This window comes from Mercurialis annua, linkage group LG6 (assembly GCF_937616625.2).
Source record: "Mercurialis annua linkage group LG6, ddMerAnnu1.2, whole genome shotgun sequence".
Taxonomy (NCBI): domain Eukaryota; kingdom Viridiplantae; phylum Streptophyta; class Magnoliopsida; order Malpighiales; family Euphorbiaceae; genus Mercurialis; species Mercurialis annua.
In genome coordinates this window covers 35,559,110-35,580,316 of record NC_065575.1, presented here as the reverse complement: position 1 = coordinate 35,580,316, position 21,207 = coordinate 35,559,110, and the positions used below count along the sequence as shown (strand labels likewise).

The following is a 21,207-nucleotide window of genomic DNA, read 5'->3' as shown; positions in this document are numbered from 1 at the left end:
TTGTCCATGTTCCTTACTGGTCAGAGCCCTACTTCTCCTTACGAGAACTTGATCGGTCGTGAGATTACTTGTAATATCTCGTATTTTTCCGTCATGGTTTTGTTGTGTTTCCGACTTAGTTTAGGACTATTAATGATGAACTTAGCAAGTGTGAAACTTTAATTGGGGTTGGAGTTGTATCTTGTATGTGTCGCATGTATCGTGTGAGTTTTCGATGGCGATTTGATTTGTATCCGAATTATAATCGAAGTGGTGTTCGTGTGCCTTCTGAATCTGACATGTTTTGATAAAACATATATATCTCCCAATTGCACCGTTGGATCGGGCTAATTTTTAGATATGCTGTGCACGATAAAACGTTGACCGTTGGATCAAAATTTGAGACGAATTGGCGTAGTGTGCGAACGCACACCTTTTCTGCGGGCAGTAGCAGGTCTATAAATAGACCTGTTACAACACGTTCTTTTCCTTTCTTATTCTAATACCCTAGCCGACTTCTTAACCCTAACAAACTCTTTGAAAACACCCATCCCTTCCTCTCGCAAGATCGCATTGTTTTCGGTAAGCTTTCACGTTACTTTGTGTATTTGAATTCGTTATCGTTAAATACGGCTTTTGCTTCGGGTCTCGCTTGTTCTAGCTATAATCTGAAAACTTCTTCGATGTTTCATCATTATTCATTATTCCCACAAGTCCCTACGTGTTATAATCGTTAACGGTACGTGCAATCTCTTCGTTTATCGCCGTACGGTTCACCACTTTATTGTTTTGAATTCTCTCGTTCCTCTACTTTGTTACTGCTATGTTTATGGGTAATTTTTGAATGATAAACTTGTTGTTAGAGGTTGTGAATGATTGCCTAGGGTGTATTGTGCGTTGATTGGGTTCGACGGATCGTTGTTTTTATTCATTGCCATGGCTGCCATTGCTCTTATTTTGGCTTTGGGTTTCTTATACTTGTTCTGCTAATGTATGGGGAGGCTGAATTATACTAGATTAGGGTGTGGTTTAGTATTTGTGCAAAATCAATCTTAGTTATACTTTATGTTATAGTTTGTTCAATTATCAAATGTGTTTCATGGCCTGATTTTGATGATTCAAAATTGTAATGATTGGCGGGATTGTTTTGTTGATTTGGAGAGGATGACTAAATGGCAATCACTAAAGTGTTTTGTTAAGTGAATGGAATTCCTCAAGTTAAACTTTAATTATGGTTATTATTTTAGTTATAACTTTTGGTTTTCGATTTGATTTATAAATTAGTAAAGTGTAAATGACAATTATTTTATAACCGAAGTCTGAAATTGCTCGGGTAATTATATTTTGATTTTGAACATCAATTTGGCTAAATTACAGTTTAGCCCTTAAACGTTTTCTGAACTTATGAGATTAAGTTTTGGTTTGTAACTCGGTTTACTTGAAATGGAAGATATTGACTTCTGTTTTAAAATGGTTTATTATTTTATCAAATTATGTTATAAATATAAACTTGGGTTTATATTTGATAAACGTTTTGAGTCGGGTTGGACTTGGGTCACCCGTCATGTGAGGTTAGCTTGGTAGTTATTGGTAACTCGGCTAACCCACTAATTGGAAATTGATTATTATTTAATATTTATTTAAATAATAGGATTAATCACCAAAAAATGCCAAACCTATACGTCTTGTGTCAATTATAGCCAAACCTTTAAAAATCACCAGATTTAGCCAAACCTTATATATTATGTTTCTTTTTTAGGCATTTTTGAATCGAACCGGTTTTTCTGACACCGTGTCGTCCACGTCACCGCCAACTAAGCAATTGGCTGGCATGGCAGCTGAAATATTTAAATAAGTTTTGGCTATAACTGACACAAAATGCATAGTTTTGATATTTTTTGGTGAATAAAACTAATTTTAAAATTAAATAATTAAATGATTAATTATATTATAATAAAATTCATATACATTTAAATAATAATATTTTTATTTAACGCTAATTAAAATTAATCTATTTTTTACTAAATTTAATTAATTTTAATAATTTTGTTTTACATATTTGATGGTTATATAATTAATTTAAATTCTATCAAAAACAAAAAATGTCATATTCATCCTATTTTTTTTTAAATTTCTGTCGTCGGTTCGTTGACACCGCCGCCGTTTGAGACCCAGTTGTTCGCCTATTTACGCATAACTATTTTATTTATTACCTAAATCCATTCATAACAAAACATTAAAAATAATAAATCAAGTTCAAAATCATCATGAACATTAAACACTTTCACCAAATTTAATTCAACAAAAGAAATTTTTGAATCGAACCGGTTTTTATGACACCGTGTCATCCACGTCACCGCCAACTAAGCAATTGGCTGACATGACAGCTGAAATATTTAAATAAGATTTGGCTATAACTGACACAAAAGAAATATGTTTGGTATTTTTAGGTGAATAAACCAAAGTTTAAATTCAAACCAATTTTTAAATTTAATAATTAGTAAATTAATTATATCATTTATAAAATTTATTTATATTTAAAAATAATTAATATTTCCTATTTAATACTAATTAAAATTAATTTTAATTTTTTATTAAACCTAATTAAATCTAATAAATTTATATTATAATATATTTTAATGAATATGTAACTAAATAAATGAATTAATGCATTACTTAGTAATTAATGTTGAATTAAATTTGGTGAAAGTGTTTAATGTTCATGATGATTTTGAACTCGATTTATTATTTTTAATGTTTTGTTATGAATGGATTTAGGTAATAAATAAAATAGTTATGCGTAAATAGGTGAACAACTGGGTCTCAAACGGCGGCGGTGTCAACGAACCGACGACGGAAATTTAAAAAAAAAATTAAGATGAAAATGACATTTTTTGTTTTTAATAGAATTTGAATTAATTATATATCCATCAAATATGTAAAAAAAAAATTATTAGAATTAACTAAATTTAGTAAAAAAATAGATTAATTTTAATTAGCGTTAAATAAAAATATTATTTTTTAAATGTATATAAATTTTATTATAATATAATTAATCATTTAATTATTTAATTTTAAAATTAGTTTTATTCACCAAAAAATATCAAAACTATGAATTTTGTGTCAGTTATAGCCAAACCTTATTTAAATATTTCAGCTGCCATACCAGCCAATTGCTTAGTTGGCGGTGACGTGGACGACACGGTGTCAGAAAAACCGGTTCGATTCAAAAATGGCTAAAAAAGAAACAGAACATATAAGGTTTGGCTAAATCTGGTGATTTTTAAAAGTTTGGCTATAATTGACATAAGATGTATAGGTTTGTCATTTTTTGGTGATTAAACCTTTTTTAATCTATATTAACTTATAATCTCTACATCATAGTGTTTTAATATTTGTTAACTTCTATTCTCTACAAATTGTTTACTTTATGACATGATAATCTTTAAAAAATATAATTAATTTATAATTTGGACAAGCTCACATTTATATAAAAAATTTATTATTTTAATATTATAATTTACCTAATATAATATTAAAGTAGTATTACTATTAGAAATAGTCAAAATTTCCAAATTTTTAATTGCTAACACTAAAATAGATTTTTATTTGATTACTTTACATATTACAATTTTTTTTACATTTTATATATGTTTTTTAATTTAATATGTAAATTAAATACTAATTTGATTTCGCATAAATTCGCGGGACTTAAGCTAATAGATTAATAAAGAGGAAATTACACCATTTACCAAAAAAAATGATAATAATTACAAAACTACATGTTGACTTTTTTCATTTATAAAAATATTAATAATATTTACAAAAGTACAAAAAAATAAAAAATAATATCAAACATACGTTGTATACTGTGGGTATAATGTCAGTATACTAATAAACTAACATTATATCAACATTATATCAGTATTATACCAAAATTATACCAACATTATACATACTGAGATTTTATTAATATTAAATAATAATTTACCAAAATTACATCAAATCGTATACTGAAAATTAAATTAATAATATACCAAAATTATACCAACAGTATACCAAGAGTGTACACATTAAAATATACTGAAATTTTATTATTACATCAACATTACATCACATCACATACTAAATATTAACCTAACAGTATATTAAAATTATACCAACAATATACAAATTTTCTAGTTCATTACCAACTATATATCATATAAAAAAATATACATGTTATCAATTAGAAAATATATATAAAAATTTGTAATCGATATACCGAAAATATACTGAAATTATACCAATAATAAACCAAATATTATTTTTAAATTATCTGATTTATAGTTTTAATATTCCAAATTTATACCATAATTATACCAACAGTATACAAATCGTACTTTTGTAATTAATTTTCATTTTTTGGTATTTTTGTAATTAATTTTAAATCAGTCATATTTTTGTAAATAAAAAAAGTTTACATGTACTTTTGTAAATATTTTTAAAATTTTAGGTACTTTTGTCATCGTCCCATTAATAAAACCCAACATAACCAATAGGGCCACGATGAAGCCACGTGGAATAAGTTGTCATCGAACGAGAAAGAGGAGCGGTACAAAAAGGCCTCCTTGGTTTGACAATACAAAAGACTTCTCGTCTTAAAATCCGTCAGTTTGTTCTAGGGTTTTCTTTCAACTCCATTAAACCAAAAATTTAACCATACTCAGGTATTTATCAGATTGTTTTTAATTTATCTTTTCGTATTGTTAGTCTTCCGGTTGCGGTTTTGATGTCGTGTTTTTATTAGGGTTTGCAATTTTGATATCGTATTTTTATTAGGGTAAAAACGCAATTGAAACAATGGCGCGGCCGATTTTTGTCGGAAATTTTGAGTACGAAACTCGTCAATCGGAGCTGGAACGCCTATTCAGCAAGTACGGCAGGGTTGAGCGAGTTGACATGAAATCTGGTATGTTTTTTAACCTTTTTTTTTATGTTAGGGTTTTTATCTTTTCGACGAATATATTTAGATTTTATTGAATTGAACTGTTGCATTCATGCATTGCTAGTAATTCCTATTAACTTTTTCTTTTTCGATGCTAGGGTTTTTATATTTTCGACGAATATATTTAGATTTTATTGAATTGAACTGTTGCATTCATGCATTGCTAGTAATTCCTACTGTTTTGATGGATTACATTTCCTGATTTCAAAGAAACTTTTGCCCATTGTGAACTGTTCGAAATGAATTAAGCATTACTAAGAAGCCGATAATATTCCATTTTGAGTTATTTGGTTTATATGGTTTATTGATTATGAACAAAATTAGGACTAATTGTCATGGAGTTGTAGCTAACAACTTAGTTGACACGATAAATAAATTTTGTGCGAAGAATTAACTCGTTGGGCTTAGATATAGGCTACTTCATTAGCAATAGTATCTGATTAGAGATTCCTGTCAAAAAAAATGGTAGCTGCAACATTGCAGCTTGTCTGGAGAGTATCTCTGTATTAAGTGTTTGTTTTGACGCAGGAACTTCTAAGGAAAGTTGAGCTTCTATCTTGGTTTGCCAACTTCTCTGCCAAACATTTCTTGCATGCCTGCTCTACTTCCACTTCACAGATGGAACCATCCTGCCTTTTCTTCACACGACCTTCCGTCATTCACTCACTACACCGCCCAACTTTGCCATTTTACAAGAATGGTCGTGGCGGAATGAATCTATTTATTATGCCATGCCAACTACTATTGATTATAGGAGGATCAATGAAATCTGTCTTTCCATTCCTTCCATTTCTGAACTTGTGCTGTATGATTGGCGAAGCATGCTTAGCAATGAATTCTCAGACCTGAAACTTGGATTTAAAATTCTAAAATGCCTACATCTTGATTTAGTTCATCATGCAACGCTTCCACATCCCTATGTGCATCAGCTCATCAAGCATATGCAGGCGTCCTGAAACTTTGGATTTAAAATTCTAAAATGCCTTCTTCTTGATTTTGTTCATCATGCAACGCTTCTACATCCCTATGTGCATCAGCTCATCAAGTATATGCAAGTGTCCTGAATCTTTGGATTTAAAATTCTAAAATGCCTACATCTTGATTTAGTTCATCATGCAACGCTTCTCTACTACATCCCTATGTGCATCAGCTCATCAAGTGTATGCAGGTGTTGTATAATTTTAAGTTTTACTAGGAAGAGAAATCCTGAGTTGGCTGATGTACCTGACTTGAGTGGATATGGATTTAAGTTTATATTTTATCAATGGTGTCACTTATAAAAATAAATTATTGCAGGTTTTGCTTTTGTTTATTTTGAGGATGAACGTGATGCTGAAGATGCCATACGTGGACTTGATAACATGCCGTTTGGCTATGACAGACGTAAATTATCGGTGGAGTGGGCTAGAGTATGTTATTTATTTTTTTATATATGAATTTTTCATTTGTATTTATTCTTTTGTAATTTAACTGTTTTTTTAATCACTGGTGTAAAAGGGTTGCATCTAAAGGTGTTTCTGTAAAAATATTCTAGGGTGAACGTGGTCGACATCGTGATAGCTCCAGACCAATGGCAAATCAGAGGCCTACTAAGACTCTTTTTGTAATTAATTTTGATCCTACTCACACAAGGGTTGAAGATATAAAGAGACACTTTGAAAAATATGGTGAGGTCATTCATGTCAGAATCCGAAGAAACTTTGCATTTGTGCAGTTTGAAACACAGGAAGATGCTACTAAAGCCCTTGAGTGCACTCACATGACGTTAGTATGCTTGTTTCTATACTGCTTGGCTTATTGGCCTTGTTAGATTTTATCGTATCTTATTTGATCAATCCTGGGCACTTGACATTTGTTGTGTTTCTGCAGCAAGATAATGGACAGGGTTGTTTCTGTCGAATACGCTTTGCGAGATGACAGTGAAAGGGGAGATAGACATGATAGCCCTAGAAGGGAAGGTCATTATGGGCGATCTCCTAGCCCACTTTATCGCAGGCGGCCTAGTCCTGATTATGGTCGGGCTCGTAGCCCAGTGTACTCAAAGTACAATGGCCCAGCTTATGATCGACGTAGGAGTCCTGAATATGGAAGGAACCGAAGTCCCGAATTTGGCAGATATCGCAGGTAGTTATTTCTATTGGAGCTGAGCATATTATTTTCATTTTTAAATTTACTTTTCTTTCCTCCTTTTACTTGGCAAGCTGAATTTTTTTTGGTTGTCTGTTATTTAGAACAACATTTCATCTCTATTTTTCTCAAACTTTTCCTATTTTCATATGTGACAGTCGATCTCCTGTTAGAAGATGAAGAACTTTATGGAGCCAATAGAAGATCATGCTGATTCTATGTGTTTTTCGCTTCCCTGGCCGCGGGCCATAGTTTAGATCTCTGTAGTTTTATTTACATTGTTTGCAAATTAAACGGGTTATTTTGGCTTGTGATATTTACCGCTTTGGAGCTTCTTGATTAATATAATGCAATACCTTTCTATTAGTATATATACCAGTACAAGTTCTACATTCTCTTTCCGTTGATTTAAGTGTTAAATCAGTTGGTCTTATATCGCGCTTATCATCATATTATCATAATAAGACGGTCAAATGTCCTGCAATTTCTCTAGCAAATTTGTTTGATTCAATTATACTTCTTTGGCAGAGTTGTATTGGGTTATTTTATTGCTTGAGTACATTTATTTATGTACTTCATGAGAACCATTATCGACACTGAAAATTTTCGGTCTTCGTTTATTCAAGTTATTACCTTCAGTTTTACGTGCAGACACCAATCTTCAATTGTGAATGCGCTTTGGTACAAGGAAGCAACTATCTTGTCACTAAAAATAAAAGCTATCAACTTTATCAATACAATCATAGAGATCATCATCATTGAAAAATATTCATCAAGAAGAGACAAGGATTTATCAAATAAGTAGAAATACAAAAAAATTTAAGGTGACAAATTCCTGAACTTATATGATCAAGTGCCTTCTGAAGCCAAGTAGAAACAAGGGTTTATCAAATAAGTGAAAATACAAAAAAAATCAAGGTGACAAATTCCTGAACTCATGATCAAGTGCCTTCTGAAGCCAAGCTTCAGCATTATTCATTATTCCAGGGCTGAGTCTAACCATCAGAATACAAAACTCGGTTTGATTAAGTACTCCATCACCATCAAGATCACCTTCCTGTACCATCGCCTCAGCCTCGTCTTTGCTCATCCCCTCCATCCCCAGAAGTGCCGAATTTCTCCTCAAAGACTCCGACGTGATCAACCCTTTCTCAGGATCCGCCAGAAGCCGAAACCCGCCGCATAGTTCCGAAACAAACGAATCCACATCGAGCTTCTCCGCCATCACAGGTAACAAATCTTCGTACACGCTGCTCGTCGCTGTTTTACTTCTATTCTCCATCTCAAATTGACAAACAAAAAGAACTTAAAGTTTTATGGTTTATAGGACTTAATTTGTGTCACGTATATATAGAGGAATTTGATAGCCTAACGACAATAAAATACTAATTTGGACTTGCATGGTCCAAAATTATCTGGGCAGTTACTAACTTTCTACAGAATCTGAATATAATTTAGGCATATAGGGAAGATCAAGAAGCTAATTTGGATGGGTATAAATATTTTTTGTTTTTATTTAAATGAAAAAATGAGTACTTTCTTGGAAGGTGCCTGTAGAGTAAGGAAGAAATGTTGATAATTGATGCTAAGAATTTTAAAACAGCTTAACAATTAAGTTGGCTTCTGTGAAGGTTCCTCTTTTTTTTTTTTGTCTGTCAATTTGATATTTGGATTATTCGTATCAATTTTATCTGCCGTCCTTTTTTTTTTTGTAAGTTATATAGAAAAAAGGCAACGATAAGTTCAAGTCTTGTTCTTCATTTTCCATCAATTATTAGTTAGTAAAATGTTAAGTTGTCTTTTGAAAGATCTACTGTTTGGTCTCTACTTTAGACAAAAATACAATAGACCCAAGTACTAGGAAATTGGGTGACAATTGACATGATCGCTTTGTGGGTCATGTTCCTATTGTGTTGGCTACTCTATTGATATGATTAGAAATTAGAATGAACACGATCGGTTTAATTAATTGTGTTAGCCGCGATTCTAATTTAAAACGGATAATACAACACGATTAACAAGTTAAGATAAATGACTAATTCGGTTAACACTATTAGCATGATTCATTAGTCCGTAAAAATTAGTTAAAACATAAAAAGTATAATTTTATTTTCAAATTATCAAATTCAACTCAAATTATAAAAATTCAATATGATTATTTTTTGGGTTAATTGCAAATTAAGTCACAAATTATTGCGTGATTTGCAAGCAATTATAATATAAATTTTAAAATTTGGCAGACTAGAAAACCAACTTTCACACTTTTACAAATCGAAACACCGTTTGTTTTTCGATACAAATTTATTGAGTTAGATGTCAAAATTGCCTTGTGTGCTGACACGTCCAAAATCCGCCATTTTTTCCAAATTAACCGTTTCAATCCTTTCCACTTACTATGTCGTTTTGACAAAAGTTAATAAATTTAAACCCTAATTTCAGTTTCTTTACTCTCAACCCTCTTCTCTCCGCATGGATCCTAAATCGCCTTCTTGGATCCATAGGTTTAATTGCAATCATGCTAAAAATTGTAATTTAATTTTCAATTAACCTCTTATTAATTTATATGTTAATATATTTAAATTTAATTTATTTAATAGTTTCATTTTTGTATCTGGTCAAACTATATTTTAAATCAAAACTTTTATATCTTGTATCAATTTCGGCCAATATTTTTAATTTTACCAATTACATCTAGTTTGAAAGTTTTTTTTTGCAATTTTGACTAAAATTTTAAGTTACATTTTTTAAATTCAAATCTTTGCGTCTTCTTTCAATTACGATCAAAACTAATTTTTTAATATAAATGCTTGGTCGCGATAGATAAAAAGATGCAAAGATTTGATTTAAAAAATTATTTTAAAGATTTGGTCATAATTGTAAAGAAAATTTCAAATTGGACATAATTGTAAAAATGAAAAGGTCTGATCGTAACTAATGAAAAAACGCTAAATTTTGGATAAAAAAATAGTTAGGGCCTTTATTTTTTATAAAGTTATCGACTTTTCTATTTTTCTATTATTATAAGCATGACAATTTATAAATGGGTTAGACGGATTCACAAACTTGTGAGATAATCCAATTATTTCATATCATAAATGAGTTGACATATTTTCGACATTGAAAATGCTTGAGTTTCAACACAGATTCGTTAATTTTACGTGTTTGACGAATCAGATTAGCATGCCATGAACTATATTAATAATTCTATCTATATCTGGGGCGGAGGTGAGAGAAGAGATAAAAAAAGAGAAAATAAAACACAGAGAACACATATTTGATATTTGAACAGCAATAATAAAGTGTGACAATATTAACACCAAGAACAAAGTTTAATAATCTTGAAATAAACAATGACAAATTTGCCTTCTTTATGCTTATGTTCTTCTTGATTAGCTTCAAAATATTTCCACCCTAATTTCTCTCCACACTCAGAGCAGGAGGCATCAGCTATCAAATAAGTGCCACTGATCAGCTGCTTATTCTCTTTAGACCCCATCACTATGTTCTTTGCATGAGACAACAAAAATGCCCTGCGCCGACCTGACTATTAAACAAAATCAATACCAAGAAATTAATTAATTTTTTTTCTCTTAATTCAGTGATTAACGAGAATAAGTATTGAGTTTAATTACCACATAATTCTTGTCAAAAATGTCATTATGGAAGCAGATATGATTTCCACAATTAAAGCAACAGTAGATACCCAATTCTGCATTCATTCGGCTTCTTTTACTTCACTGCTTTGGAATGGAATTCTGCCCTATTTAAGAGTCCTACGTATTTGATCAATATATTGGAAAATGAAGAGATAATTCATAATTTAATTTTATAACAATATATTTAGAAGATTTGTTTGTAAAGATAAATACTAGTAACAAATGATTATCTCTAAAATAAGCATTTATTTTGCAAAGTATTCTATAAATTAAGGAGATTTCTTATATTTTAACTCAGTCTAATTACTTAAAAAAAAAAACCCACCTTATAACGTTTTTGCATTTAAACCCTAGCATAGAAAAAAGTTCAATTGTACCCAAAATGATAAAAACGGAGAGAATTAAATGTAATTTTGCTTAGATGTTAAAAATTTAAATGAATTTAAGAGAAATGGAGGGAATTTACATTTGAAGGGAGCCATTTCCATAAAAAAAAAGTTCAAAATCTAAAATAACTTTCAAAGATTATGCTATTGAATTTGAAACAATAAATAAGGTATAAGTATTTTTGTAAATTGAATGTGAGATTCTGAATCGAATTATAATGCCAATATCTCTTAGATTATGATTGCAAAAAGACAATTTGATTACTATCATTTCCCTAAGATTAGTGTCATCTTTTGTACTCCTTCCGTCCCATTATAAAAGTTCCATTTGACTTTACACACAGATTAAAAAAACATTAATTATTTTTGTCTTTTCATGTTTTTCATGTTTTGCCCGTATTAATGATAGTGGAATTTTCTATAGAACTCTTTTAAAATAAATAAAATAAGGATAAAATAGGGTATTTAATAGAAAAATATTCTAAAAATAGTAATGAGACTTTTTAAATGAGACATCCCAAAATGAAATATGGGACTTCTTAAACGGGACGAAAAAAGACCCAACATTTAACTCAGACTCCTACATACACCAATTATAGTACAAGAAAACGACCCAAGACATGAAGGGTGATGATGCACTAGATTGCCAAACAAATGGGTGTCATGCCATATGCATAATCATATGATGTTAACATCTTTCAATCCAGATTTTACAACCAACCTCGTAGGAAACTACCTGGAAACTATAGACAATCATATTTAGAATTTAGATAATAACAAATTTCCATTGAGCCAAAAGCTGTTAATACCATTCTGTGAAATTTTGAATCCCAATATTTACAATTGTTTACATTTATATGAACAAAGAGAATATTAACTAAAAACATCTGTACTTTAAAACAAATAGATTAGAGGTTACGATCTTTTTTCTTCAAGTTATTTAGAAAGAGTATGCAAGTCTTTTTAGTTTTTTTTACCACTAGCGCCCTCAATCCTCAATGTAGTTAAACGCTGAAAAAACTCCTTAAATTTTTTGAAAAGAACATTTTAACTGTTTTACTTTTTCTTTTTTTGACACTTTTCTCCTCAGGTTTTTAATTATTTCTGTGATTTTTTAGGCATGGAGTTTGTTTACACCATTTAAGAGTATTGAGGGTCGAAGTGGCAAAAGAAAAACTAAAAAGACTTATTTCCTCTTTTTAAATAACTTGAAGAGTTTTTCTATATTTTTACGATCATTTTTGTACTAATTTTCCATAACGATCTTGAACTTTTCTAGTACAAACTTGCCTTCCTTGTACTTTTGAGATTCTTCAAAGGCTTTCTCATACTTCCACCCGAGCATCTCCCCGCAATCGGAGCAGTAGACATCAGCCACCGTGTGCAGACCGGTAATGAGCCGCCGATCTTCTTTTTGCCCCATGATAACGTTCACTGCATGCCAAAACAGAAAGGCTCTTCCATTGCTTGCCTATCCAATTAAATTTCATCTTTATTTTGTTTTAGTATATTTTTGCTATCTAATTAATATGCATAAAAAAATATCTATTAGTTGTTTGTTCACCGGAGAATGATTAACTCACCTGAAAACCCTTGGAGATGATATCATCATGGCGACACACCGGATTCCGGCATCTATAGCACCTGTATACCCTTGCTCCGATCATATCCTCCATTGATCAAAATTTGGTGCTTTTAAGACAATAAAATAAGTTGACAATCAATGATTGAGTAGTAGATTAATCAAAAAGATTATTGTTAATTAGAAAGATGAGTAAAGATTCCATACAAGAAATTATCTTGAATTGAATACATAAATGAGTTTGACAATATAAGGAGATAGATTGTTAGTCACGACTACTAGGAAAAATAAGAATATAAAATGCCCTACCAACAAATTAAAAATATATTTTCAAAAGCCTACTACTAACAACATAAAAGAAGAAAGTAAAAGATTTTTAAACCCAAAAAAATTCTTACCAACTTCCAAATAAATGTATACAGTTATAAAATGAACTTGGTTTTAATTTTTTCTAAAAAAATATTAATTAAATATAAAATATTAAATGTCTACAGTGTGTATAATTTTTTAGCGATTTTAAAAGTCTATAGAACGAGAAATACTTGTACATATATGAACGTAGTTTGTTACGTAAATTATGAACCATCCATTAAATGCATGACACATGATGGTATTAAATATCACTAATTAATGTAATATTGATTGATTAGATATGCCATTTAATAATATCGCGTGTCATGCATCTAACGAATAGTTTATAATTTTAGGTGGCGAATTAGGTTCACAAAAAAAAAATTCGGATAGGAAAGTTTTTTTTTTTTAAAAAAAAAAAATAAAAGGAGGGAGAAAGCGGTCAAATTTTGTACTAAATTGAGTCTGTAAGAATAAAAATGTTGAAACTTGGCAATTTTAATAACATTTAGGGGCAAATCAGACCTTATTTCTTTTTTTATTGTAATTCAAAACTCAGAACCCTGAAATAAATTAATTAACCATCTTCTTATGCAGCCAGGCCGTCTTCTTCTTCCCTTTTAACTGCAACTAGAAGTTAGAGTAAGAATGGAATTTTGCCCGACGTGTGGAATTTTATTGAAATACGAACAGCCAAGCATGGGTCAGCCATCCAGATTCTATTGCTCAACTTGCCCCTATTTTTGTTCTATAGAGACCCGGGTATATATATATATTTCTAATTTTATTCTTTCCCTAATTATTCCCTAATTTTGTAATTAATAATGCGCTTTGTTTTAATACATTTTTTCAGGTTAAGATAAAGAGAAAACATCAGCTGGTTAAAAAAGAAGTAGAGCCAGTTTTTACCCTTGCTGACATGATGAAAGGCGGTTCTGAAACTGATAGTACGAACACTTCATTCAATCTACGTTTTCTGTTTTAAAAACCGTCCGAAACTTGGCATATAGAACACATTTAAAATAACACTATTTCGCCGTGTCCTTGCTACCTAGTTAGTAATATATTTGATTTTATGATTTTTTGCAAATGCTATTTGCGGAATTGTATATCTTTGCTGCAAATGCTATTTGCTGAATTGTATATCTTTTTCTCATGGTTGTTGTGGCAGATGTAACATGTCCTCATTGCAACTTTGGAAAGGCCCGTTTTCATGAGCTACAGATTCGGTCTGCGGATGAGCCTGCGACATTGTTTTTCTGTTGCATGAACGACAAGTGCTCGAAGATGTGGCGTGAGAATTAGCTACTTTTTTTATGCATTTTTTGGTAAGCTAATATTGCAATTACTTGTTTTTTATGTAAGAGTTGCTCATACAATCCATATAATTATATGAATTCTCATGGAAGGTTTAGATTTCCAACAATGTTACAAATACAGTATTCACAAAACTTAGACAATGGTATAAACTAACCTAGAATTACAGTAGTGACTAATGATGAGGTACTTTTTTCTTTGCTATCCACCGCTTTTTGGCAGCATCCAATGCCTCCTCTTTCATCCTTGAAAGCTCCCGAAACCAATTCTGGTACTGTGCTTCAATTGCATCCAGCTCCACCTTTAGATCAATATCTATATCTTTCCCAACTATGTATGAAGACGGCAACTCGTACTTCTCAATTCCATTCATTTGCGTGTTTTCTCCGACGCAGCTGTCACTTCTTTCCAATTTGTGAGGAATACAAGCATCCCTGAGTTCTGGTTCAGGAATATACTCGCTCAACTTGAAACTTCCATCAATGTTGTAATCATGGAGTTCAGATGTTCTATAATCTTTTGAGGATGCATCTTCCACCAATATCTCCGAAACAACTGATGTTAGCGAATCTTGGTCATCCATGTTAACCAAATTTTGAGAAGAATAATAGTCAAAGTGAAAAACACCGCCATCAGGGTTGTCACTGCTAAAGCAGTCACCAACTTGTACACTAAGTTCTGGTGCAGCCGTGGTTAGCCCAGAGATAGCATCTTGCTCGACCACTGGCTGACCAAGCACTGGATCCCAGTGGGAAGCCACTGAGTTCTCAAGGACTGTAGATGCCGTGTAAAATCTCATCATTTCACTCGAGGAATAAGTCGACGATGGCTTCCAACCAGGAATTAGTTTCATAATCAAGTGATCGATGAACTCTGCTATGAAGGACACATCATGATCTGCCAAGCTCAGCTGTTCAACCATCTCACTTGCCACCGATAGTGCAGTATCACTGTCAAGGTAGAATAGGAAATGAATATTCCTAACTCGACCTGCAAGCAGCCAGGTTGTATTCTGGTTATCATGTTCAGAAAGTGCAATGAATATCAACGCCACAAATGTAAATTTACTTACAAGAAGAGTCAGCAATTCGCAATGTCAATGATACGGAATTATCATCACCTTTTGTTCCTTTTAACCTAAACTCCTTGTTCTTATAAGCTTTCTGATATTCCAACACCGACAATCTTGAACCGTCATTGTTTCTATCGGTACATGTGCTTGCAGAAATCTGCTTGTAGTCAGCATCTATGTCCATGGACAGGGGTCCTGACTTGGTTGTACTTAATGATTTAGGGTACTGGTTAGGTAAAAGCAAGGGATCACGCATTGGTTCTACTGGGTTTCGAGGCTGAAGGAATGGATCTTTGAGAAGATCTTTGGCAGACAGTCTCTCAGATGCTGGAGCCAGGCATTTCAGGATAAACTCCTTAATTTGTGGATCACTAACACTTTTAAGACAAGCAGGTTTAATACCCTGCAATATACAGAGATCGACATGAGTAAACAACAAAATATCAAGGTCTAAGAGATGATAAATGCTTATAATAAGTTCATGATCCTTGAACTTACAGAGGTGACCTTCTTGTAAATTTGAGCTGGATTTTTACATTCACTGTATGGGTATTCAAAAGTAACCATTTCGAGCATGCACATCCCGAAAGAATATATATCTATGAGTTCATTATACTCCTCTTCATAAAGTTCAGGAGCCATAAATTCAGGAGTTCCTGATTAAAGAAGCAAAAATATTCAACACCACATGACTAAAACTAGCTCTGGCAAAATATAAGAAATTAAAGAATTCAAGGCACTACCTATGACACTTGTAGCAGTAGCTTGCTGCATAACAATGGCTAATCCGAGATCTCCAATTTTAACCTCTCCGTGATGTCCATTAACAAATACATTATCGCACTTTAAATCCCTATGAACAATAGGCGGATTGTGGCCATGAAGATAGACTAGACCTTGGAGAATTTGCCTAGCCCAATTCTTTATCGCCTTCATATCGACATTCTTGTGTTTTTTCCGATATCTGATAATCAAAAGACGGTTACTTCACGTCAGCTGAAAATAAAAAACACAAACATTACAAAAATGAAAAAGCAAAATCAAGGGACATACTGCCTGAGATTGCCAGATGTGAAGAGTTCAGTAATCATGTTAACAGTTTTCTTTTTATCATTTACCCAAGAATTATAGAACTTCATGATGTTTTCATGTTTTACTGATCTGAGAAGATGAACTTCGGAATATAATTTCTCCAAATCTTCCGGTGATTGCAACACATCATCGATCTTTACTTGGTTCCAAGCAACTTCTATTCCTTCTACTTCATCAAACGCCTTGTAGCTGCAAAACAACAAGTTGATGACTAAAAATATTAGTCTTCAAACAAAATGTTCATCCTTAGGAAATAAAGTTGGTTCTTTCTGAATTTTTTTGATTAAGCAAAAGGAAGATGAAGTATGAAAAGCATACACAGTCTTGAAAGCACCCTTGCCCAAGATCTCATCGTACTGTAATAAGATCAGGAACAAAACAAAAAGCCAAATTAATGACCATAAAAGAAAAAAAAATGCATTCCCTTTTCAATGCATATTATAACCATAAATAAGCTAAGAATTAAACAAAGCCAAAAGGTATTATGCATTATTGTAAACAGGTAACGTTGTTTCAGCAGTTAGCATTAGGCAAAACACATATTTGGATTTATGAAATGTTTCGCTTTTTTGAATTGACTCCCTCTACTTCTATTTGTCAAGATTGAGTCCCTACATTTTAAATTTTGTAAACATTTCTCCGTCATAGAAATAAAGCGTGTATATTCTATGCGCCGCTAGTACGACTGAGGTGAGATTTTTTATTCATTTTTTACATTAATTTTTTCTAAACCGGGTCCCGACATGTCTATTTTGTTTTAAGTAAGTCCCTCTCAATCGACTTTTTTCAGTTCGACATGACACCGTTAATATTTTTTTTGTGCCGAAGAGACCTAACGTCTACAAAATTAAAAGTATAAAAACTCAATGTATACAAATTATAATTGAGGAACCCAATTCAAAAAAGTCTAATAGTACAAGGACCCAATTTATGTTTTGTCAATGCACTATTAGAATTTAGAAGCATTGCTATCTCGAAAATTATCATGACCTGATGATAACCATAATCAAAACCATAATTTCACAAGAAATAACATTAAAAAATATGAAATTAAAGCACAAAATAATTATTGTACCCGAACGTATCGACCGGTCGGATCCTTTTCGATGAAATCAGGCTTTGAATCGGACGGCTCTAAAGCCGAATAAGTTCCATTATAGTCAGAAACTAACGGCGGTGCTCCTCCGCCAACAAAACCACCACCACCCGGTTTCATTCCACCAAACAGAAAGCAATAACAACAACAACAAAATCAAAAAATAGATGTCGGTGTCAAAATTGTTTCGAAACTTTTAATTTTTCTGGCTAAGAAAAGGATTCTGAAGCAATGGAAAAAGAATCAAACGCCGATAAATGAAACTGAGCCAATCGGCATTCGTGTAATGAAGAAGCTCCACCATTCATAACCTCATAATTCTTGAATCTGCGTTTACCTTCCATATTTAACCATTTCTAGTTACACCACAGGACTTAATTGAACATATTCTTATAATCTAAACTCAAGCAATTTATTAAAGAAGATGAGGAATGTTTGAGCAGAGGCGAAGATTTGAGGTAAAATGGGAAGAGAGTTGGGTTGGAAAAGCGAGACTTAAGGATTTAACAGCCAATTGTTGGGTTGATTAGTTTCTTTTTTGAATTTGGTTTGAGTTGCTATATTTAGGGTGGGGAATTAGCTTGCACTTCATTTATCTGTTACTAATCTGTTTTTTTAATGGCGGAAATACAATCTATTGATTTTCTATCAAATTATTTGTCTCATAAGTATAAGAACTCAAAATTTTCATTTTAAAATGAGCATTTTTGAAAATATTTAAGTGTGTTATAGGTATTGTTTTAATTTTTTTCCCTATTTTTATCTCTAAATGAATTATTTTTCCATGTTCAACATAAAATAAATTTCATTTATTGATCTAATGTCTTAAAAGCACTTAAATACTTTCGGATGAGGAACTTCCAACCAGATCTTTTAAAGACATTAGTTTTAGCCTGTTTTCGATTAATACATTTCATTTTTATCATTGTTTTTGTTATCTTCCATTCTAACCAACCTAATTTTTTTGTTCATTTGAAAAGTACATATAAAAATTAAAAAGAATTAACTGAATGGGTATAACTGAAACGGATGAAAAATATTTGATATTCTTAAAAAAATGAGAAGATTAGGATAATACTCTATATTTTAAAATAATTTAATTTCCTACCTCAATAAGGAAAAGATAGAGAAAATACCTCATCATTTTAATGTTTTTATTTTTTTACTCTAAATCATGTTTATATTATAATAATACCTACTTTTCTTTAATCTTTTACTCTAATTATAATTTCTCTTATCATGTTACAGCTGTCATATTTTTATATGTCTCTCTCTTTTTTTTTCTCTCTCCTCTCTCCTCTCTCTTCTTCTTCTTCTTCTTCTTCTTCTCTGTTTCTTTTTTTCTTCGTCAATTTTCATCTTCTTCTTTATTTTTTCTTTTCTTCTCCATTTTCTTTTTTTCTTCTTCGTTCCATCATCGCTCCACCGCCGTTTCTTCATTGCTCCATCGTCGCTGCATTTTTTTTTCATATTTTATTTTAGCAAACTTTTCTTTAATTTATGGTGATTATTGTGATTTTTATAACATTCAGATCTAAATAAATTACTTTTGATTTGTTTTTCAATTTTAGATCTAAAAATCTGCATGAAAAACGATGTTATTATGAAAAAACGATTTTCTGCACAAAAAACGATTTTCTGCAAAAAAAACAGTATCTGATTATCATATGATTATCATAACACTGCAGAAAAAAAATAATTTTGTATAAAAAAAAACAGTCTATGATTATCATATAAGTATCACTGTATTATCATGTTGTTATCATAACACTGTATAAAGAAAGATTTTCTACAAAAAAATTGATTATCATATTGTTATCACTGTATTATTATCTCGTTATCTTAATATAATCATATGATACCGAGATGATAATGTATTATTGTACCTAAATAATAATGTTATAACAACGACATAATAATAAAATTATGATAACAGTATGATAATATGATACCTATATGAAAATAATTACATAAAAAATATGATAACGAGATGATAATGTGAAGAAAATAGTATGATAATGAAGTATAATAAAATCATATTATCATACTATTATCTTCACTTTATCATCTTACTATCATAATTTTTTTGTAATTGTTTTTTTCATACATGTATCATATAATCATACTATTATCTTCACATTATCATCTCGTTATCATAATCTTTTTGTAATTATTTTTTTCATACAGGTATCATATTATCTTTACATTATCATCTCATTATCATAATTTTTCTGTAATATTTTTACATACATGTATCATATTATCATACTATTATCATAATTTTATTATTTTATTATCATCTGATTATCATACTGGTGTCATGAATCTTTTTATAATTCTATTTTCACGTACGTTATCATCCAATTATCATAATCTTATCATAATTCATTATCATCTAATTATCATACTCTAGTGTTATGATAACGACATGATAATCAGACACTATTTTATCATACATTATCATAGATATTATCATATATGTACCATAAATATTATCATCTCGTTATCATATGATAAAATATTATCATATGACACTATTTTGTAAATTTTTTTTCCATGTAAGTATCATATTATCATACTGTTATAAGCTTATCATTATATTATCATAAAAACATTATCATACTATTATCATTATCGTACATTTGTATTATCATAACCTTATCATAAATCATATAATTAATGTTATGCGACATGATAATAACATGATAATCAGACGCTGTTTTCTAATAAAAAAATTAATTTTTTATGCAGTGTTATGATACTTGCATGATAATGCAGTGATGATACTCATATGATAATCAGAAGCAGTTTTTTTTAAAAAATCATTTTTTGTGTATAAAAATATTTTTAATGCAGATTTTTAGATCTAAAATTGAGAAAATTCAAGAGTAATTTATCTAGATCTGAAAGTTAAACAAATCGTATTAATCACCACGAGTCAAGGAAAAAACGCTAAAATTGAATATGAAAAACGGATGAGCAGCGGCGGAATGATGGCGGAGCAACGGCGGAATGATGAATTAACGATGAAGAAGAAACAAAAATAAAAAATGAATGAAGAAGAAGAAAATGAAGAAAAAGAATGGTGGAAAAAAAAGTACAGAGAATGAGAACAAAAGAAATAAAGAAGAAAGAGAAAAGGAGAGAAAGAAAAAGAAAATAAATGACAGTTGTCAAATATGGTTAGAATAAAATAACAATAAAAAGTAGGTATAATTATAATATAAATAGGTGTTAGAGTAAAAAAATAAAAACATTAAAATAGTGAGGTATTTTCTTTATCTTTTCCTTATTGAGGTAGGAAGTCATATTATTTTCAAAAAGAGAATACTTTTTCTAATTTTCTCTAAAAGAATTGATTTGTAAAAACCGTATTTATTAAAAATAAGCTAAATTTATTATCTTTAAAAGATTTAAATAAGAGGATCTCAACCGACAAAGTTTGATATTTTAAGACATTGAGTCCTTTTAATATCAATGTAAAGTAAAATGGACTACTTCATTTATTTTGATACAAACCCTGCCAACAGAAAAAATAGACATTAATATGTTATTTATATAT

The 21,207-nt window shown here is 30.7% G+C and overlaps 6 protein-coding genes across 8 annotated transcripts; 2 read left to right on the top strand and 4 right to left on the bottom strand.

Annotated features, from left to right (window-relative positions):
• The first annotated feature begins 4,581 nt into the window (after positions 1 to 4,581).
• LOC126653547 (serine/arginine-rich splicing factor RS31-like) lies at positions 4,582 to 7,464 on the top strand. Of its 2 annotated transcripts, XM_050347458.2 has the most exons (6): positions 4,582 to 4,688; positions 4,801 to 4,930; positions 6,263 to 6,375; positions 6,501 to 6,730; positions 6,836 to 7,090; positions 7,252 to 7,464. In XM_050347458.2, exons 2-6 carry the CDS (start codon positions 4,822 to 4,824, stop codon positions 7,271 to 7,273), a joined length of 729 nt encoding a protein of 242 aa, XP_050203415.1. In that variant the 5' UTR covers positions 4,582 to 4,688; positions 4,801 to 4,821; the 3' UTR covers positions 7,274 to 7,464. The 2 variants fall into 2 exon arrangements, with proteins under 2 accessions (XP_050203415.1, XP_050203416.1); XM_050347459.2 differs by lacking the exons at positions 4,582 to 4,688; positions 4,801 to 4,930 and adding an exon at positions 5,550 to 6,134.
• Positions 7,465 to 7,820: 356 nt separating this feature from the next.
• Positions 7,821 to 8,614, bottom strand: LOC126686786 (calcium-binding protein KIC). Its single transcript, XM_050381024.2, has one exon. The coding sequence runs from the start codon at positions 8,373 to 8,375 to the stop codon at positions 8,007 to 8,009; it is 369 nt and encodes a 122-aa protein (XP_050236981.1). The 5' UTR covers positions 8,376 to 8,614; the 3' UTR covers positions 7,821 to 8,006.
• A 1,788-nt stretch (positions 8,615 to 10,402) lies between these two features.
• On the bottom strand, positions 10,403 to 10,906 carry LOC126686788 (protein yippee-like At4g27745). The gene is made up of 2 exons (XM_050381026.2): positions 10,726 to 10,906; positions 10,403 to 10,637 (listed from the first exon to the last, which is right to left on the bottom strand). Exons 1-2 carry the CDS (start codon positions 10,810 to 10,812, stop codon positions 10,404 to 10,406), a joined length of 321 nt encoding a protein of 106 aa, XP_050236983.1. The 5' UTR covers positions 10,813 to 10,906; the 3' UTR covers position 10,403.
• A 1,016-nt stretch (positions 10,907 to 11,922) lies between these two features.
• Positions 11,923 to 12,993, bottom strand: LOC126686789 (protein yippee-like At4g27745). The gene is made up of 2 exons (XM_056106414.1): positions 12,719 to 12,993; positions 11,923 to 12,606 (listed from the first exon to the last, which is right to left on the bottom strand). Exons 1-2 carry the CDS (start codon positions 12,809 to 12,811, stop codon positions 12,382 to 12,384), a joined length of 318 nt encoding a protein of 105 aa, XP_055962389.1. The 5' UTR covers positions 12,812 to 12,993; the 3' UTR covers positions 11,923 to 12,381.
• A 664-nt stretch (positions 12,994 to 13,657) lies between these two features.
• LOC126686787 (DNA-directed RNA polymerase III subunit RPC10-like) lies at positions 13,658 to 16,070 on the top strand. The gene is made up of 3 exons (XM_050381025.2): positions 13,658 to 13,830; positions 13,922 to 14,015; positions 14,240 to 16,070. The coding sequence occupies exons 1-3, from the start codon at positions 13,717 to 13,719 to the stop codon at positions 14,371 to 14,373; spliced, it is 342 nt and encodes a 113-aa protein (XP_050236982.1). The 5' UTR covers positions 13,658 to 13,716; the 3' UTR covers positions 14,374 to 16,070.
• Positions 14,440 to 18,296, bottom strand: LOC126686785 (probable serine/threonine-protein kinase WNK6). 2 transcript variants are annotated; one of them, XM_050381021.2, is made up of 7 exons: positions 17,625 to 18,296; positions 16,868 to 16,905; positions 16,511 to 16,738; positions 16,201 to 16,421; positions 15,956 to 16,113; positions 15,458 to 15,860; positions 14,440 to 15,375 (listed from the first exon to the last, which is right to left on the bottom strand). In XM_050381021.2, the coding sequence occupies exons 1-7, from the start codon at positions 17,763 to 17,765 to the stop codon at positions 14,561 to 14,563; spliced, it is 2,004 nt and encodes a 667-aa protein (XP_050236978.1). In that variant the 5' UTR covers positions 17,766 to 18,296; the 3' UTR covers positions 14,440 to 14,560. The 2 variants fall into 2 exon arrangements, with proteins under 2 accessions (XP_050236978.1, XP_050236980.1); XM_050381023.2 differs by lacking the exon at positions 16,868 to 16,905 and having other exon boundaries at positions 17,625 to 17,717.
• Positions 18,297 to 21,207: the final 2,911 nt, after the last annotated feature.

Coding starts and splice junctions, on each gene's coding strand:
- LOC126653547 (XM_050347458.2), top strand. CDS start 4,822: ATGGCGCGGCCGATTTTTGTCGGAAATTTTGAGTACGAAACTCGTCAA. Junction 6,376..6,500: donor TATCGGTGGAGTGGGCTAGA/GTATGTTATTTA, acceptor AAAATATTCTAG/GGTGAACGTGGTCGACATCG. Junction 6,731..6,835: donor CTTGAGTGCACTCACATGAC/GTTAGTATGCTT, acceptor GTGTTTCTGCAG/CAAGATAATGGACAGGGTTG.
- LOC126686786 (XM_050381024.2), bottom strand. CDS start 8,375: ATGGAGAATAGAAGTAAAACAGCGACGAGCAGCGTGTACGAAGATTTG.
- LOC126686788 (XM_050381026.2), bottom strand. CDS start 10,812: ATGAATGCAGAATTGGGTATCTACTGTTGCTTTAATTGTGGAAATCAT. Junction 10,638..10,725: donor TTTTTGACAAGAATTATGTG/GTAATTAAACTC, acceptor TTTGTTTAATAG/TCAGGTCGGCGCAGGGCATT.
- LOC126686789 (XM_056106414.1), bottom strand. CDS start 12,811: ATGGAGGATATGATCGGAGCAAGGGTATACAGGTGCTATAGATGCCGG. Junction 12,607..12,718: donor TCATCTCCAAGGGTTTTCAG/GTGAGTTAATCA, acceptor TTAATTGGATAG/GCAAGCAATGGAAGAGCCTT.
- LOC126686787 (XM_050381025.2), top strand. CDS start 13,717: ATGGAATTTTGCCCGACGTGTGGAATTTTATTGAAATACGAACAGCCA. Junction 13,831..13,921: donor TTTGTTCTATAGAGACCCGG/GTATATATATAT, acceptor ACATTTTTTCAG/GTTAAGATAAAGAGAAAACA. Junction 14,016..14,239: donor AGGCGGTTCTGAAACTGATA/GTACGAACACTT, acceptor TTGTTGTGGCAG/ATGTAACATGTCCTCATTGC.
- LOC126686785 (XM_050381021.2), bottom strand. CDS start 17,765: ATGAAACCGGGTGGTGGTGGTTTTGTTGGCGGAGGAGCACCGCCGTTA. Junction 16,739..16,867: donor AAGGGTGCTTTCAAGACTGT/GTATGCTTTTCA, acceptor GTTGTTTTGCAG/CTACAAGGCGTTTGATGAAG. Junction 16,422..16,510: donor ACATCTGGCAATCTCAGGCA/GTATGTCCCTTG, acceptor TTTGATTATCAG/ATATCGGAAAAAACACAAGA.